Below are 17772 nucleotides of genomic sequence, written 5' to 3' on the forward strand. Positions count from 1 at the left end.
TGAGAGCAACCAACAAATTCAAGCGTCTGTGAAACGTCATTGGAACTATGACTGGAACAGGGCGCTATGGTCTGATGAGACCAAGATTGAACTTTTTGGCCTTGTACACCGTCGGCATGTTTGACGTCAAAAAAAGGATGCATACAAGGAAAAGCACCTCATACCTACCGTCAAATATGGCGGTGGATCATTGATGGTTTGGGGCTGTTTCTGCCAGTGGTCCAGGGGCTCTTGTTAAGATCAATGGCAAAATGAATTCCACCAAGTACCAGGTCATTTTAGCCCAAAACCTGGTTGCCTCTGCCAGGAAGCTGTAGGTGGACCTTCCAGCAAGACTATGACCCCAAACATACTTCAAAATCAATACAGAAATTGATTTTTGGTTCCTTGAAAACAAAATCAATGTTTGGCCATCTCAATCTCCGCACTTAAACCCTATCGAAAACATGTGGTCTGAATTGAAGAGGGCAGTCCATAAGCGCAAACCTAAGGATATGAAGGTTCAAGGTTCTGCATGAAGGAATGGTCTAAGATCCCTCCAAATGTGTCATTTTTTGTCATTTTGGTCAATTCCATTGAATCATTAATAAAGTAAAATATTTTCCACATGTTGCAAAATTACAATATATCTGAGTAATAGTATTATTTGTTTTCTACAGTCTTTTTTGCTCATTTTCATCAAGGGTGCCAATAATTCTTGACCTAACTGTATGTAGTCTTCATCTGGATAAGCATTAGTATACAGCATATCAATGATCGCTTGTCAGGAGTGCAATTTGGACAGCTTCAGGCGAACAATCAGAATAAGCCCCCATGCCAATTGCCTTTAGCAATTAGAACCAATTTTCAATGAGCTTAAATTATTGTACAGCTGTACAATGTTTTGGTACAGAGTGACGGTCCGTCAACTGTATATTTTGAAACCTGAATTTAAATGCCTGTAATGTAATGTAATGTATAAACAGGCAGAGGGTGAGTCAACATGTCAGTGAGCCTTTTTCAGCGACAGGAAAGGATTTACAATGGTATTGTAGCAATGTTTTAACATTACCTATTTGTTTGTTTATTTAAAGGATCTCCATTAGCTCATGCCGTAGCAATTCACTAGTCTTTACCGTTTATTGTACCCTTAAGACTGTTCCAAAATATTCCCCAAATCTCAGAAGAATTTTGTTCATTCAAAAGAAAGGGGCCAAGGACAACAGAGCTTCCTCTTTTGGTTGATTTAGTGAATTTAAATTACATATATTCCAAAGGGATTATGTAAATATTAAAGATAAATTAATATGAGAATACCAAAGAAGAGTCCATCACAGTGTTACAGACAAGGAGTTTATTATAAAATTAGATCACTCTGTCCGGTAGACATTTAAAAAGTGAATTGTCCAATGAACATGACCAACACCAATAAAATTTTAGAAACATTCTAACTCACAACCGGTTTTCGCCTGCGCTTAAACATTTGTCTTGACAGATGTGCACTTTGATGATCCGTTGTATGATAAATACATCTTAACCTCATACGATAAGAATTCTAAAGGAATGACACATTGATCAAATGGCCTGAATTCAAAAAACATTTATCCTAATTTGTTTTTTTTCTTCACAAGCAAAGTTTGAAAAGTTAATTTGTGATCGTAGGTGAAGACACCTGAATTGAATTGTACATCAAGGACAATGACAGATTTTATCCTGGTCAATGTCCATAATAGTGGACAAAATGGCAAAAATCTAAAAGCCACAACTATACTTCCACAAACAGCCAATGAGTTCCTGTCCCATATCAAAGCAATTTATGGATGCGTGAATCCCTGGGCAAATTAATTTATCATTTGATATCACCCTACTGAATCAGTCCCATGAATACAGGCTGTTAATGCAAGTACATTTCAAGCAATGTCACCAGTCTGTTTATACATAAATCAAATCATGAGATTGTAGTACACAAGTATAAAAATAAATTAACCCAAGTACGCATCTCCCTTCCAAACACAGCGAATAAGCAGCTTAATGCAATCCAGAGTGTAATTTACGTAACAATAGTAAGGCATTGTATTCACAAAGGCCCACAATTTGTATTGTATGTTTTTGAGGGCAATTTCATCAACATTCTGAAGGTTGCGTTAAAATAGTTCATTACAAGTCATTAGCAAAAAAAGAAAAGAAAAAAGAATTAAAATAAGCTCAAATCAATTTTCATAGGTCTCCCTGTGGACACGAAATGGCAGAACAGCTTGTTTGAGTATTTACATAGGAAAGAAGAACTGCACCCCAAATGAAAATGGGTGGCATGTGACAATTTTTCATAGTTTTCCATGTCGGAATGCAAACTTCGTCGCGCACAGCGAGACACTGTACAGCTGTACCCAGTCCCAGAGCGGAGAAGTGTGTTAGAACATTCTACGCTTAAATCAAACAGTCGAGTTAACATACCTTTAAATTGTGTGTCAACCCATCCATCCAGGTATGACAGAAGCTAAAAACACTAATTCCCTTTGAAATATGCTACAATCGCAAGTGACACAATTTAAAAAGTAGCCGGTGCGGTGAAAATTAATCCAGCAAAGAGGACACAAAATGTAATTAATAGGATAGCAGACCTCTTCATCCATAAGAGACGATTTAAAATTTTAATCTTTAATCCAAGCAGTTCTTCAGGACTCCAGCAGAAATAGTCACACATTAGGGAGACTTATTTGACCACATATCCAGGGCATTGGGCGATTCATAATGAGATTCAAATCTAGGTCATCTTTCTTCCAAATTCCAGTGCATTTAGCTAAACTTTAAAACTGGGAACTAAAAATGAAACTAAAATGTATAATTCTAGACTCGCATTAAGTAAAGCAAACTGTACACAATTTTTGAATAACAAAATGGCTGTGTGCACTTGCTGCCATGCTAAAAGCAGTAAAAAGACATTCTTACATGATTATGCAATTACACCCTGTGCCCTCAACTTGATACTGTACCATGCGTACAGTATTACCGCTAACCTGATCATCCAGTCCATGCAGACAGCGGAAGACTCGTCTACAAGTGTGACATTCTGTATTCATGACGCTAAAAGCCAAGGTCCCGTTCTTTGTTTTTAAAAGAAATTGAGCAAGAGAGCAGTCTGTCCTCCCGACGCCCAATCCTGAAAACCCATGCTGGCAGATTGAGATGTTCAAGGGTCCTCATCTCCTTCCAGAAGGTTCCACTTCTCGAGGAGTGCAAATGATTGTCAGGAGTTGTCATCGGCTTCGTTGATGACGTGCCGGTAGCTGTTCTTAGCGTCCTGCTGTCTACAGAGCATGAAGAGCAGGAGGCCAATGAGGAAGAACAGCAGGAGAGCGAATGCTATGAGCCCAATGATCACCTCTGTGGAAGAAACACAGACAGCCACACTTAAAAGGTACAATTGGTAATTTTTGGACTTCTAAAGGTCAAGGGAGGAATTTCAGCAACAAACACCCTCAAACCACAACACTGTTTATCCCTCCACCTTCTTTGAACATGCTGACGTTGAAGCCACCCCCCCCCACACACACGCACCATTGGCTTTGGCAATTATAACCAATTTGCATGTCGGTCCATCAACTGTGTATTTTGAAATCCAAATTTAAGGACTATAAACACAGGCAGAAGGCGAGTCAACATGTCAGTGAGCCTTTTTCAATGATAACAAGGGATTTACAATGGACTTGTAACAATGTTTTAACACAAAAATCTTACCTATTATACCTTTAATTTTACGGCATTGAACTTATTTTCTCCCATTATCACTTTGGTGCCCAATGTGGAATTGAGTATCTCCAATACTAATGAGACATTTTTGAGCTGATGAGCTATAGATGGAAGAACTATTTTTAGGTAGTTTTTCCATTAGAAATACAGCAAGCCATAGTTTGGTCGTTTTAATGCACCCGGCCATGCGTTACCATGCTCAAGAATACTTCACTTCGTTAAATTAGCTGAACTTTTCTCCAGATCTTCTTTTTCTTTTTTAAGACTATAAAACAACAAAAATGCAGAAGAAACCATTAATGGTCGACAGTGACAGCTGAAGTTGTTAATTGTCACTCTACACAAATGTGGGTAAGTTCCACAAAATTGCTTGTGTTGTACCACAGTGAAATAACCCTTTAATCAAATGAGCCATCCAGCAGCCTAAGATCATTCATTTCAATCACTAATATGATATACAGGTAAATATCCTCTCCAGGATACAGCACCCAAGATGGGTCTGCTCAGCATGGCTGAACTCCCTGCATTTAAGGGTCACTTAATTACTGCTACTATTTGCAATGACTTTATTGATACTCTTTTCAATTAATAACCGTGGACTTAATACTGAACTTCCTCTTTGACATGGCACTAATGTATACCAAAATGTTATGACAGCATTATTTTTTTACAGTTATGCTTAGCTTCTTGTTTTACAGACCTTTAGTATCCACACTGGTGTTCCCCTAACTTTACCCAAATAAATAAATAAATAAATAAATAAATAATAGCATGTTGTGCTATACAGTCCATTTTACAAAAATGGCCTTAGGCTATAACACTTTGGGGTTAACACTCCAAATTCACAAATAGAGATACACACAGCCCCCAAAGTCAAAACCATGACCATTATGCAATACTTTGTCATGATGTCTTAGATTCATGGAGCCTTGGATTTATCTTGTGAAGGTCACACCTGCAGTTACAAGCATATACAAGCATTCCCTCTTCAGCCTAGGCATCATAGTGATGTCATTTTTCTTTGTTTGGATTGGAGGGGAGTTTGCAGCAATGCGATAATAATATACATACATTATGCATTGATATGAGCAGGTAAGGGACAAAAGGTCAAAATCCCAGAATAAAATCCCAACAAAGGGCGAAGATTATCCACTGTAAAGTAAGCATTTCGACATCTCACATGTCAAAATGTTAAGCTAAACACTACACACTATTCAGAACATGTAACACAGTAACAATTTGACTGCAGCTTGGTAGCTCGCTTCAACAATTCCAACAGGGACTTTTGACTGGAGAAGCAGCAACTAGGGGGAATGAGAATGGCACTCTTATGGCAGACTCCCATCTATGCACGTACCTTTTTCCTTTAGGCCCGATGGCACCCGGCACTCTGCCTCCCAGTTCTCAGGGATGACCGGATTGGTGAGTCTCAGAAAGTCCTGCAGGGGGCAGTACTGAGTGCAGTTGGGCAGTGTTAGCGGGTAGGGTTCCTTGGTGCTGTCGTTCCGAAAGAACATTGCAACCGAGAAAAATCTGAAGACACAAAACCGGAGGCAAAGAGCAAAATGTTCAGACACTGATCCAAGCACAACATACTTTAGCTCACAACATCCTTTATTTAATTTTATGTAGGAAAGTGATACTGAGATCGACATCTCTTTTGCAAGTGCACTCTTGAGCTTGCATGTCTTTTGACTGTAGGAGGAAATGGGAGGAGTACCCGGAGGGAATTCATGCAGATATGCGGAGAATGTACTAACTCCGGTCGGCCAGGATTCAAACTCAGAACCTTCTTGTATGGCAATAGAGCTATCCATAATTTAATCCACCACAGAGTGAACTGTTCTGGTGTTGCACTACGATTCTCCTCAAGCCTCAAACATCTGTACTGCAACCACAGGGTCTTACTGTACGTACTTTCACAACTGCGACCACATCCACAGGAAAGAGTCAGATGTACTGTACAACCCTGATCAAGCCAATCAACCCATATTTAACTAAAGACTAAAAATAGTATGTTCAGAAAATGACCACAGAAGTCATTCTGTTTGGTGTAGTAAGAAAGCCTTTGCACGCTGTGGTTTTTGAAGAATTCCACAGATTGTGGATCAGTTCGACTTACTTGAGAAGTGCACCAAAGGAGTTTCAAAACTTTCCCTTTGGCACGGCAAACACTACTTTACACGTCTGCTTAGTAGACAGGATTATTTTTTAGTTTCTGTACATTATTAGGACTGTCTTTCTCTCTGACTGCTAAAACAGTAATAAACAATATTTCAACATGATGACATTTTGTGTAGTTATTGTGAAAAACTGCTCATCACTATGAGAGAACTGCACTCAGTATCCCTCCTTCACCGGGTGAGCTTGCTTGTGCAATACAGAACATGAGTTTCATCTTGCTGATAAAAAGAGGACTGTGGCAGCTGGTTTTCACTGGATATTATAACCACAGAAATGTGATTCATTGTACCTTAAAAATGCAGAAATGCATTAATGTTGTTGGCCCTTCGTATTACCAAGTCAGACAGCTGGAAATGTAACTAAAGAGGTAGTCCCCGCCCTCAGGGAGCAGCAGCAATTACACCCAGGATCCAAACATGTTGACTTCTCTAAACACTACCCGTTTCTTTTTTTATTTAACCTTTATTTAACCAGGTGAGTCCCATTGAGATTAGGCCAAGATAGCAGCAATACAGTGTTGCAAACATAAAAGCAACATGAAAAACATACAGTAAAACATACAGTAGACGCTCACAATCACATGCCTAAAAGACAAACAGGAGGAAACAGAATCTAGCTGAGGAAGCCATTACAAATTCCAATGGATTCCACCTCCAAATCCTTCCCACTTCACTACAATGTCCTTATTGCTCATTTAGCTACAAATCTGTTTGCAAATGGTTCCAGGCTGTAGGGGCAGAGAACATAAAGGCCTGTTTGCCGAGTTCAGTACGAGCCTTAGGGAAGGACAGTAAGAGGGTGTCATTGCAACACAAACAGCACTTGCCAGTTTTAATTGACACTGTTACTGTAACTGAAATCAATGCTTGTGAATTTCACCTACCCATCATCTTCCTTGTAGAGCTCAAATATGTGGCAGGAGGCGTAGGTGGGCTGTCTGCCACTGAACACATTCAGAGCTGTCTGCAGGGCAACTACAGTGGTGTCGTGCTGCAAAACACACAACGTTTCATTACTGATTCTACAGTGATGTCATGCTGCAAAACACACAACGTTTCATTACTGATTCTACAGTGATATCATGCTGCAAAACACACAACGTTTCATTACTGATTCTACAGTGGTGTCATGCTGCAAAACACACAACGTTTCATTACTGATTCTACAGTGGTGTTTTGTGAAATCTAATTACAGTGCATGCACGTTTGAACAATTCTCATTTGTGTACTTGCATGTACTTCTGTATGTATGCACAGAATTACACAAATTAAGCAGACGCATTTCATTTTTTTTTTAACATTTAACTCTGGAAGTGAAAGTATATATTTTTTTCCCCCACAGTCCAGAGCATATTTATTTTCTCATTTTAGGTTGACAAGAAGACATGCTTGTCTTACTGCGGAGTACATCATCATCTTCATCTGCTTCTTGGAGCCAGATACTGCAGACTCAGTGATGTTTTTCAGGATTTGAGCAAGAAGCACGCCTACAACATGACACAAAACAAACAAACAAAAAAACAACAACAAAAAAAAAAACATTAAGCCAGGTTGTCCACTTTGCTGAAAATAAATGTAGATAACCAATGGTAGCAAACCACGGCTCCTATGCTTGCTTAATTACGGCTACTATTTGCAATGACTTTATTGATACTCTTTTCAATTAGTAACCGTGGACTTAATACTGAACTTCCTCTTTGACATGGCACTAATGTATACCAAAATGTTACGACAGCATTATTTTTTTACAGTTATGCTTAGCTTCTTGTTTTACAGACCTTTAGTATCCACACTGGTGTTCCCCTAACTTTACCCAAAGAAATAAATAACTAAATAAATAATAGCATGTTGTGCTATACAGTCCATTTTACAAAAATGGCCTTAGGCTATAACACTTTGGAGTTAACACTCCAAATTCACAAATAAAGATACACACAGCCCCCGAAGTCAAAACCATGACCATTATGCAATACTTTGTCATGATGTCTTAGATTCATGGAGCCTTGGATTTATCTTGTGAAGGTCCCACCTGCAGTTACAAGCATATACAAGCATTCCCTCTTCAGCCTAGGCATCATAGTGATGTCATTTTTCTTTGTTTGGATTGGAGGGGAGTTTGCAGCAATGTGATAATAATATACATACATTATGCATTGATATGAGCAGATAAGGGACAAAAGGTCAAAATCCCAGAATAAAATCCCAACAAAGGGGGGAAGATTAACCACTGTAAAGTAAGCATTTCGACATCTCACATGTCAAAATGTTAAGCTAAACACTACACACTATTCAGAACATGTAACACAGTAACAATTTGACTGCAGCTTGGTAGCTCGCTTCAACAATTCCAACAGGGACTTTTGACTGGAGAAGCAGCAACTAGGGGGAATGAGAATGGCACTCTTATGGCAGACTCCCATCTATGCACGTACCTTTTTCCTTTAGGCCCGATGGCAAATCACTTTAAAATGCCATGCCAGCAAGAATCACCTTTAGACTGTACCAACACGCCACACCAAAACATGATTGTACATGATTGCAAACCTCGCTGAAACTTGATTCTTTTGATTGTTGCGTCATCGACACAATACTTAAATGATTTTGATTCAAGTTTAGAATACAAAAACATTTTAAGAAGTTGATTGTACATTGTTACACATCTTGCTAATCATGCGTGTTCTTTTGTTATTCAGCTTGGAACTAAACAAGTAGCAATGGTGATACAATTGGTCTTCAGCTAAAAAATAAATAAGTAAATAAAAACAGCTGGAATACAGACTTCATGGCCTTGATAACATGCAAATATGGGGATATGCAAACACAGAGGGCAAGACTCCCTTCACAGTCAGCTTCGCAGAGTGGGTGAGCTCACCTCCCTGTAGCCGAGACTTCTCCTCACGCTTGTACACCCCAAACATGACCTGGAAGCTGAAGTCTTTGAGCTTCCTCAGCTTCTCCATGACATCGCTGGTCACCCAGTGGGGTGGTCGCTTGTTATGCAGCTTCTGAAGAGAGAGAGAGAGAAAAGCAGACACGTGACCCAGGGGAGAACAGAACGCAGAAACAACGTCCCGAAAAGAAAACTGAGAAACAGCACTTGAGCTCTAAGGCAACTCCACATTACAACGCATTACAACGCATTAGAATGACTCCCAGCCACTCCTGGAAAATACTAATTAGTTTTCGGTGGTTTGTGCTAAAAACAAAAGGGCCACCCAATCCATGGTAATAGGTCTAAAATTAGCAGTTAGCCGGCAGTTTCATCGCAACAAAACCTCTTCCTCTTCAGCCAGGAGGGAAGTGATTATTTGTGTCAACACTCACGGAAGTAAACCAAGTAAGCAGAGCCAGAGAGCAAAACAAGTTTCTTGTAAAGTCACATGCACTGTCAACTCTCAGCAGTCACAAGACTGGCTATGTTAATATGAAACTTCTGAGTTCTGCTTTGACAGTGACGTAGTTGCTGAGCTACCAGTTTGCGGACAGAACTACTTCAAGATATATGAAGACCCGAAGGGCTCCATTTCCTCATTTCAGTACATAACCAACCATAATATTACCACAATGATGTGCATTCTTCCTGAATGTGCAAGCATTCACTAATTCTCTACAGGCAACACAGCTGATTTCTCTGGGCACAGATCTCACATTGGTTCAATCAAATGAAGTTTTGTTCAATCGCCTGGCTTCACATGGAGAAGTGTAATGTAACTGCACAGGGCTAAAGCACTGGATCTGGGCCACCCACTGAAGCTGAATTGAGGAACCAGAAACCAGCCTTCAAAGGAAGAGCCTGGTCTGCCCTTACACAGCCACACTTGTCTCACACTTGAGCCTGCTAACAGAGATCCATGACCTGGGCTACCCAATTCAGTTGAATTTACCGATCTTTAGGACATTAGCTTTCAAGTAAGAAGTTTGCCAATCCTGTACTCCAGCACAAAGGCACACCAAAGTTTCAGTGTTAAATAAACTCTTTTTTTTTATTTATTTACAGTATCTGACATTTTTAGCCAAAGCAACTTGCAGTTGAATAGACCAAGCAGGGGACAATCCTGCCTGGAGCAATGCAGGGTTAAGGTCCTTGCTCAATAGCCCAATGGCTGTGCGGATCTTATTGTAGCTACACCGGGGCTTGAATCACCCAGTCATTTTCAGGGTCCCAGCCATGCACTTATGCCACAAGGCAAAATGTTTGCCCCTATTGGACTCATTGGACTCATGTACAATTAACACTGGACATTTTACTGTGCAGCTTCATGCAGATACAGGGCCTCAGAAGGCAGAAAAGGGCAACAGCCTGAATGTTTGTGTGGCGTGGTTCGGTTCAGGACACTGCCTCCTACCTCACAGTACAAGGTGTCATGGACGCTCCACACCGACTCGACAGAGGCATCCTTCAGACCAGTTTTGTTTCTCAGCATCTCAATAAAGTCCTGAGGAAAAAAGTTGAGAGATTAATAAACAACCCGACTGCCATTTTCTAAAAAAGAACCTCTAACGGTTTGCCTGAGAGCTCAGGAAGTGGGAAGGCACCTACTTTGTAGCGGTTGGTCATGTTGAGAAAGGTCTCCGTTTTGGTGGTCTCGTTGAGAAGGACATCGAAGCGGGGACAGTTGGGTAGTGGGAATGTAAGTAGCTGAAACGTGACAGAAACACAGGTTGCATTTTGTAAATAATACCTCACTTCCTTGTTGAGCAGATTTAAATTTTTAGAGAGAGCTCATTTTACATTACATACAAAATACATTGGTTATCCTGGAACAAATTAGATGACTCTGGTAACATCTCCTCTAGGGTCCAAACCAGCAATTTTCTGGTGGTGAGTCCAGAAGACAAACAGTGCTGTATTTACCCGGTCCTCGTCCAGGGGTACTGTGTGAACAGGAATGGGCTGCCATTTTAGATCAGGGTTAAACACCTGGGACCCATTGGGAGGGTACATGCCCGCTAGGTTAGCCTCCGCGCTCATCAGGGTCCGGTCACAATCTGTACTGCGCACCACAATCTACACAGAAAAAAATAACAAGCAGTGACACATTACCACTGACTCGGTTGTTTATCTCCTTATTGAATTCATTCTGTATTTGGACATCTATTCGTTTACACCGAGTGACAGATAATCTTCCGAGCGTTATTTCCACATAACTTTCCAATTCAACTTTCCATGAAAAGTTGAATATATTGAATATATGTTGATCCATTCAAAATTAAGCAGATTGTCCCTTTCCAGTTCTTCAGGATCTTTCATTATTATATAATAATAAAGTCAAAAAAACATTATTATGAAATTTGGGGGGGGATTCTATGCTAAATATTGTAACATTCGTACACATTTATTAAGATGTACTCTAAAAATATATTTATATAAATGTATTAATTTTATATTGAAAATGTATTCTTTTCATATTTGTGTTTGCTTCTGATTTTATATTTATATATTTCCCCCCTTTATCTACAGTACCAATCATGCTGACATTGCAATGGTCCTCAGAATATCTGTTGTTGATTCTATGGAGCACAGACAAACAAAACATATGCTGTCCTCCAAAAAACACAACATATTTCGCTTCACCTTGAATCAGTCCCGCACTTCTGTTGTTTTGTCCCAACAGCAACCAACGAATGACGCAAGTGAAAATATACATTCATTCTTATGGGAGAAAATTCCCCTCTCTACATAATTTCATACATTTCTGAAATCCAACAAAAATATGACAAACGAATAGTAAGGAGCACATTTATGGCATATGGAAGAGAATGACAGTATATTTTACTACAGGTTATATTGTATATGGTCTATATCATTTAGCAGTTGGCTTGTTTCCCCCCTCTCTCTTTTCCCCAAGAATTCATGAGAATTAAAATGCTGTGGCTCTTATCTACAAAAACAAATCTTCAGCCCTAAGACACACCAGAACACAAAGCTCTTAAGATTGTAAGGGCCCAGTGTGACCACACCAAACCACAGGGTCATTGTTGTCTTTAATGGATATGATGTCTCAAGGGTCAATCTGAGACAATAAACTGAAGAAATCAAATACATTATAGAGGCCACAACCAGAGAAAAGCATAAGTCTGCACTGTACAGCTGGCCTACCACATGGTAGACGCTTGTTAGGATATTATTTGCCCGGGATAAGGGATTTCATACCCAGGTGGACTTCAAAATGATAATTAATTTACATCTCAGGATGCATGTTGTTTGGAGGCTAAGACAAGGATTTTGAGAATAATGGTACCTTCTTTAGATGTATGGTATCGTGATTCGTGTCATTACAGCCTTTTGAATGAGGCTAAACGCCCAGGGCCCACTTTTCAGGGTCGACAACCTGGGAACCTGCAGGACGAAGTATTCGCCAATGTCTTTGTTTTGTGCTGTTCCTTATTACAGGTTGTTCCATTTTTACTTTCAACCTCAAGACACTTTGTTCCTGTAACGTTTCTCGCACAACAACCACAATCTTTGCAGAAAGCCACAAGAAAAATACCTGGTGTCGATCATAGGTCTCGTTGAGAAAGCCTTTGTAACGTCGTTTGAGTGTCTGCCCCAGCTCAAAGTGCTGCCTCATCCCAACCTGAAGAGAAAAACAGAACATTATTGTAGATTAAAAACAACTTTCAAAAGAAGCAATATTGGGACTAACCAATATAGCCTAATCTCCCCACATTTAAGATAAATTATTATATATTCATATGAGACGCAAAGAGAATGTGAGCTATTGTGCTTCAATTTCCAAGCAATGATGTTTGGGGAAGAAGTAAATCACGTCACTAACATGGATGAACACACATCTCAGTCTCTTCTGGCTTCAAGAACAATGCAGCTTCTATTGTTTCACATATTTTATTCACATGATTAAATACGTATTGTTTAAATGCATTGTTAAACATTTATTTTAGAAATAATATATTCCCTTAAGAAATAACAAGCAGCTCCACAGGATTGGCACTGAAAATGGCCTGTCAACACAGTGGTTAAAAATTCCAATCTTACAATTTTATTTATTCATTTACTTTTCCCCATTTTCCCCAACCCTCAAACTTTACAGCCTCAGCCACCTGGAGGCTTACAACTGTATTATAAAAAACAGTCAGATCCAGAATTCTTGGCATCCTTGATAAAAATGCCCAAGAAACAATTGTAGAAAATAAGTGACAGAATTAATTAGATATATTGTACTTTTCCCAAAACACCGCTCTGATTAGTACTTGGTGCAGTCTCCGATGGGAACAACAGTCACCAATATGTTCCTATTGGCAAGTTTACAACTGTTCCAGATGTACTGTATGAAACCCTGTTTTAATTACTGTCCTTACCAAACAGTGCTTAGAGTTATGCTTATGTGTTTGTACCCATTATCTTTTTTTTGTAGGTCAACGACCATTTGTCTTTTGCGAAGACAGTTATGGTAATGGTTGGCAAAGGGATTTTACATGTGATTAATGGTCACATTGTTATACCCTCATGAAACTGGAAATTATGGAAGGTGAAAAAGCATAATTTTACAGCTAATTTAATACATTCTGTAAAAAAATAATATTGACACCTTTGATAGTTTTTACTCAATACATTTACTACCTATTTTATTACACAATTAAATCAGAAAAAACAGAATTAACCGCAATAATCTCTCCCACAGCTTGCTTTGCATTGATCCAAACTGGTTACAGGCAAACCTGTAGGACCTGCTAGAGTTCAAACAGGTGGCACTTGGTAGCAACACAAACAGGTGCTTGCAGTTTGTGAAACATGGGGGGTGGTACCTGAGTGAGCTGTCCAAACCCTTGAGGCCAGGCACTCTCCTGGTAGGGATCAGTGGGGTAGGCCTTGATCGGTGATCGGTCTCCATGACGATAGACCTACAGATGTAGATATTCAAGTTAAATCAAAGTCCATTTCTTGTGAAAAGAACATCCAATAATGAATAAATCCAATCCAAAAATTTGAAGAAATATACAACTTTTCTGTACATACCCAGCAAAGAACATTGTGGAAATAGGCCTTTAAGTATCACTGAACCAATTGTCATTGGTGACCAATTAAACATGCAATAAACACGTACAACAAATGGCAGGCACAGAGGCATTACAAGAATTAGGCCACTAGCAGAACGGCATGCAGAACTGGCTTCTATTTGTTCCACAAATGCAGAAGCATCAACTTCACTTGACATACTTGGCAAAACAAAGAAAGCCATTGTAAAAAAAAATTATAGGCCAGTCAAATAGGCTACACAATAAATCAAAGGGCATGTCAGCTAAGTGACAGTAACAACTAGCAGAATAGTATGCAAAACTGGTTGAGGAACCGGGACAGTCCCAGGAAGTTGCTCAGCTCAGATAACAAGACAGGACTGAGTGTCCTGTCCAATAATAACAATAATGGGGGTGGGGTTTAAGGGGGAGAAAAAAAAGGGTTAGGGTTAGGGTTTAAAAAAAAAAAGACTGTTGAATGTACTGTTTGACCATTTTTGTTGAATAAAAAAACAAATTGATCACAAAAAATAATATAATAATAATAATAATTATTATTATTATTATTATAATTATAATAATTTGTTATTTATCCAAAGCAACTTAAAGTTGATCAGACCAAGCGGGGAGCAATCCCCCCTGGAGCAATGTGGGGTTAAGGGCCAAACTGCTGCCCAGATCTTATTGTGGCTACACCGGGACTTGAACCACCAACCTTCCGGGTCCCAGTCATGTGCCTTAGCCACTAGGCTATAGGCTGCTATAGTCTTGCCCAAAGCAGCCAGAAACAGGACACTCCAGTCCACTGACATACATTATAATTGGATTGTAAGGCCATGTTCCAAACCAGTACGGAAGGGATTCATCAATGAAAGTGATGTCACTAGGGCCAAGTGTGGTGCCGCATGCTCTTGTGTCCCATTATTACATTACATTATTGGCATTTGACAGATGCTCTTATCCAGAGCGACGTACAGTTGATTAGACTAAGCAGGAGACAATCCTCCCCTGGAGCAATGCAGGGTTAAGGGCCTTGCTCAAGGGCCCAACGGCCGTGCGGATCTTATTGTGGCTACACCGGGATCAGAACCACCAACCTTGTGTGTCCCAGTCCTTTACCTTAACCACTACGCTACAGGCCGCCCCAGCTGTGTGTCTTCACTGATCTGTTTTTCCCCCAAAAGGATCCCCTCGTTTCTTTAAGCAATCTGGTGACAAGCTTAGTTTGTCTTTGGATTGACCCCACGGCGATAAGCTATTGGAATAGTGACTTTACAACCCAGGTTAACACTGCCAGCTGGGGAGACAAATTCCAAAGCATTTCGCCTCAAATCGGTCAATATTACCACAACATTTCACAAAAGGAAAGAGGGAAGTAAGTTTCTTTGAAAAGCACTTGTTGTAAGCCAAACAAATAGTTCACTGTAGATGTCCTTAAGCATATAACTGCTACAATAATATATAGTTTCCCTGTGAATTCACATTTAGATTATTAACCCCTTGAGTCTTTTTTCAATTTTGCATTCATTCCTTTTTCAAATGGTGGAATTTTCAAGTACCATGGTAACAGGATATACAGTTTGAAAGAACTGTATAACCTATTTTGACCTACTACTCATCTGACGGGACATGGGGAGATCTTCTGAATAAGCACAAAAGTGAGTGTCTCTTAAATGTTACAACACTTCACACCTCCGAGTCAGTGCATGCTTCAGGCAAACGTCTCTCACCCATGTCATTGTAAAAAGTACCATTGTAGCCTGAAAGCTCAGGTTGTTTCAACACAGAAGGCCATTCAGTGTAAACAAAAGGTTGATAGAACCAGAAACTCCAATTACACAGGGATGCCAATGGTTACACCAGTCAACATGAAGCCTAATCCATGAAATATTTTATTCTAAAATAATATTATGAGTCAAATGCCATGAAAGTGGTGAAATGTGAAATGTCAAAAAAGTACAAAAGTAAAGTTAATTTGTACTGGAATAAAAAAAGTGTCTTGCTGCTTCACATGTTCAATAATTCCGCTATAAATATTTACTTAAGATCCCATTCATCTGATTTAGTTCAAAGACAATAAACAGGACCTCATAGTATTTGGGTGAGCACCACAATGCATGATTGGAGCCATTTTAAATAGGGAAAATCGCAAACCTAAGTATGCGTGTGAGACTTTTTTTGTTTGCCCAGAAAACGAAATACTGGGACAATGCTTTTCAATTACACAATGTTTTCCCTACTGAGTTTTTTTCCCGTCATATGTATTGAAGAAATTCTGATGTTCGTGAAAATAATGACTTTCACTGAGGACCAGACTGAAGGTGTTTACCTCAAGCCATAAATAAGCTATTTACTGAGGAAACTAGTAAGTTTAGACATCGTTTAAAGCATGTCAACACGATGAACATTTGCCACACAATGTTCCATCTCGGGAGTATGAAAAATGCCGCTACAAACACACTGTTCTCTAGTATTTGTAGACAATTGCTATTTATTGTGAAGTGATGGTACATGCCTGGACAGAAAAAATATAACCGATTGCACTCGTGTAGGAGCGCGTCCCGGTGGCAAACGTTGCTAACTACGTACACTTCTCCAATGACAGCTCCAATAGCTGGCTAGCTATAAGTCTCAATCTACCTACTGAAAATGGAGAGAAATAGCATCCTAGCAACTGCCCAGCACTGGAGCTAGATTGCTACATAATTCAATAAACGCAGCTTGGTATCATGCTAGTATGGAGCAATCAGTATATAAACTATATTGCGCACGGCGAGTTAGGCGAATTTGGCTGTCAAAATGCACAAATGGATAGCTTCACGATTAACCATTCCCCTTGACGTAGATTGCGAAAAAATGACACGTCGAAACCAGCTCAGTAGATTGCCAATTAGCTAACCACACAAATGTTATACATGGTCGTTCTGCAGGACAGTAGGCTAACGTTACGCGTATCTGTGTAAGAAACTGACAGTAGCTAACGTTATGCATTTCACTGCAGCAAGAAGGTGGATAGATGGTACCATACAAGATGACTTACCAATGTGACAAATTTTAGCTGCCTCTCTCCAAAAGTTGTGTTTAAAACAGAGACCAGTGTCAGCGATATCAGATAAAGCGAAACTATTTTAGACGGCTGACAAGGAGACCGGACCCTGAAGGCCATCTTCACACCAAGCCGGAAGAAACAAAACGGCCTCAGATCTGGAAGGAGGAAGGTCCGCGGAGCTTTGATCTATGCCCCGCGAATGGGGTGTAAGAACCACGCAGTGGCATCTGATTTTAATTGGTCATCTTTAAGCAAACTCGTTCATTGGACCCCACTGTGGAGACAAGGCGGGGCTTGAAAGTAGCACGACTGAATGCGAAATTCAGTCGATGTAAAGAGTCTTTTTATCTTGTGTTTTTAAAGTTGCGTAGATGTTCTCGCCTTATAATATTTTGGGATAGTACAATGTGGAGACAAAAAGCCTCTCGGTCTTAATGGTCTAGACTGATTTTAATCCACTTTTGTTTTCTTAAACAAAGGTTTAAAGTTCCAGATTTGAGAGGGTTGGGTTTTACTGAGTGCATTTATCCCCGTAACTAGAGTAAATGTACCGATACAGGCCCCAGCTTAATTGCTTACTTCTTTGTCATGAGCGTACTCTATTGCGTCACATAATCTATATACACACTTAAGTATTCACCTCCCTTGAACTTTCAGAAGTTCACCGACGTATTTATAATACAAAAAAGTTTACTTATATTTCTCATTAACAAAGGTATTGTTGATCCAGTTGATTTCTTCTGTGCAACCTCAGGCAGGCACACAGTTCTTGTTCACTCAGTTATTTAAAAAAGTATTGGATGGGTTTAACAGCAGCAATATGTATATACAGAC

General features: G+C 39.7%; 1 protein-coding gene across 1 annotated transcript; it reads right to left on the reverse strand.

Moving 5' to 3' along the window:
* Positions 1–1318: 1318 nt before the first annotated feature.
* acp2 (acid phosphatase 2, lysosomal) lies at positions 1319–17095 on the reverse strand. Its single transcript, XM_061247067.1, has 11 exons — positions 16930–17095; positions 13680–13775; positions 12404–12490; positions 10768–10920; positions 10453–10551; positions 10259–10348; positions 8785–8917; positions 7311–7399; positions 6797–6903; positions 5087–5262; positions 1319–3363 (listed from the first exon to the last, which is right to left on the reverse strand). The coding sequence occupies exons 1-11, from the start codon at positions 17053–17055 to the stop codon at positions 3227–3229; spliced, it is 1293 nt and encodes a 430-aa protein (XP_061103051.1). The 5' UTR covers positions 17056–17095; the 3' UTR covers positions 1319–3226.
* Positions 17096–17772: the final 677 nt, after the last annotated feature.

This window comes from Conger conger, chromosome 6 (assembly GCF_963514075.1).
Source record: "Conger conger chromosome 6, fConCon1.1, whole genome shotgun sequence".
In the NCBI taxonomy this organism is placed as follows: Eukaryota; Metazoa; Chordata; class Actinopteri; order Anguilliformes; family Congridae; genus Conger; species Conger conger.

Excerpts from the sequence above, each read along its gene's own strand:
- acp2 (XM_061247067.1), bottom strand. The coding sequence starts at position 17,055 with ATGGCCTTCAGGGTCCGGTCTCCTTGTCAGCCGTCTAAAATAGTTTCG. Across the intron at positions 10,552-10,767 it reads TACCCCTGGACGAGGACCGG|CTACTTACATTCCCACTACC; the intron begins GTAAATACAGCA and ends GTCACGTTTCAG. Across the intron at positions 8,918-10,258 it reads ATGACACCTTGTACTGTGAG|AAGCTGCATAACAAGCGACC; the intron begins GTAGGAGGCAGT and ends CTCTCTCTTCAG.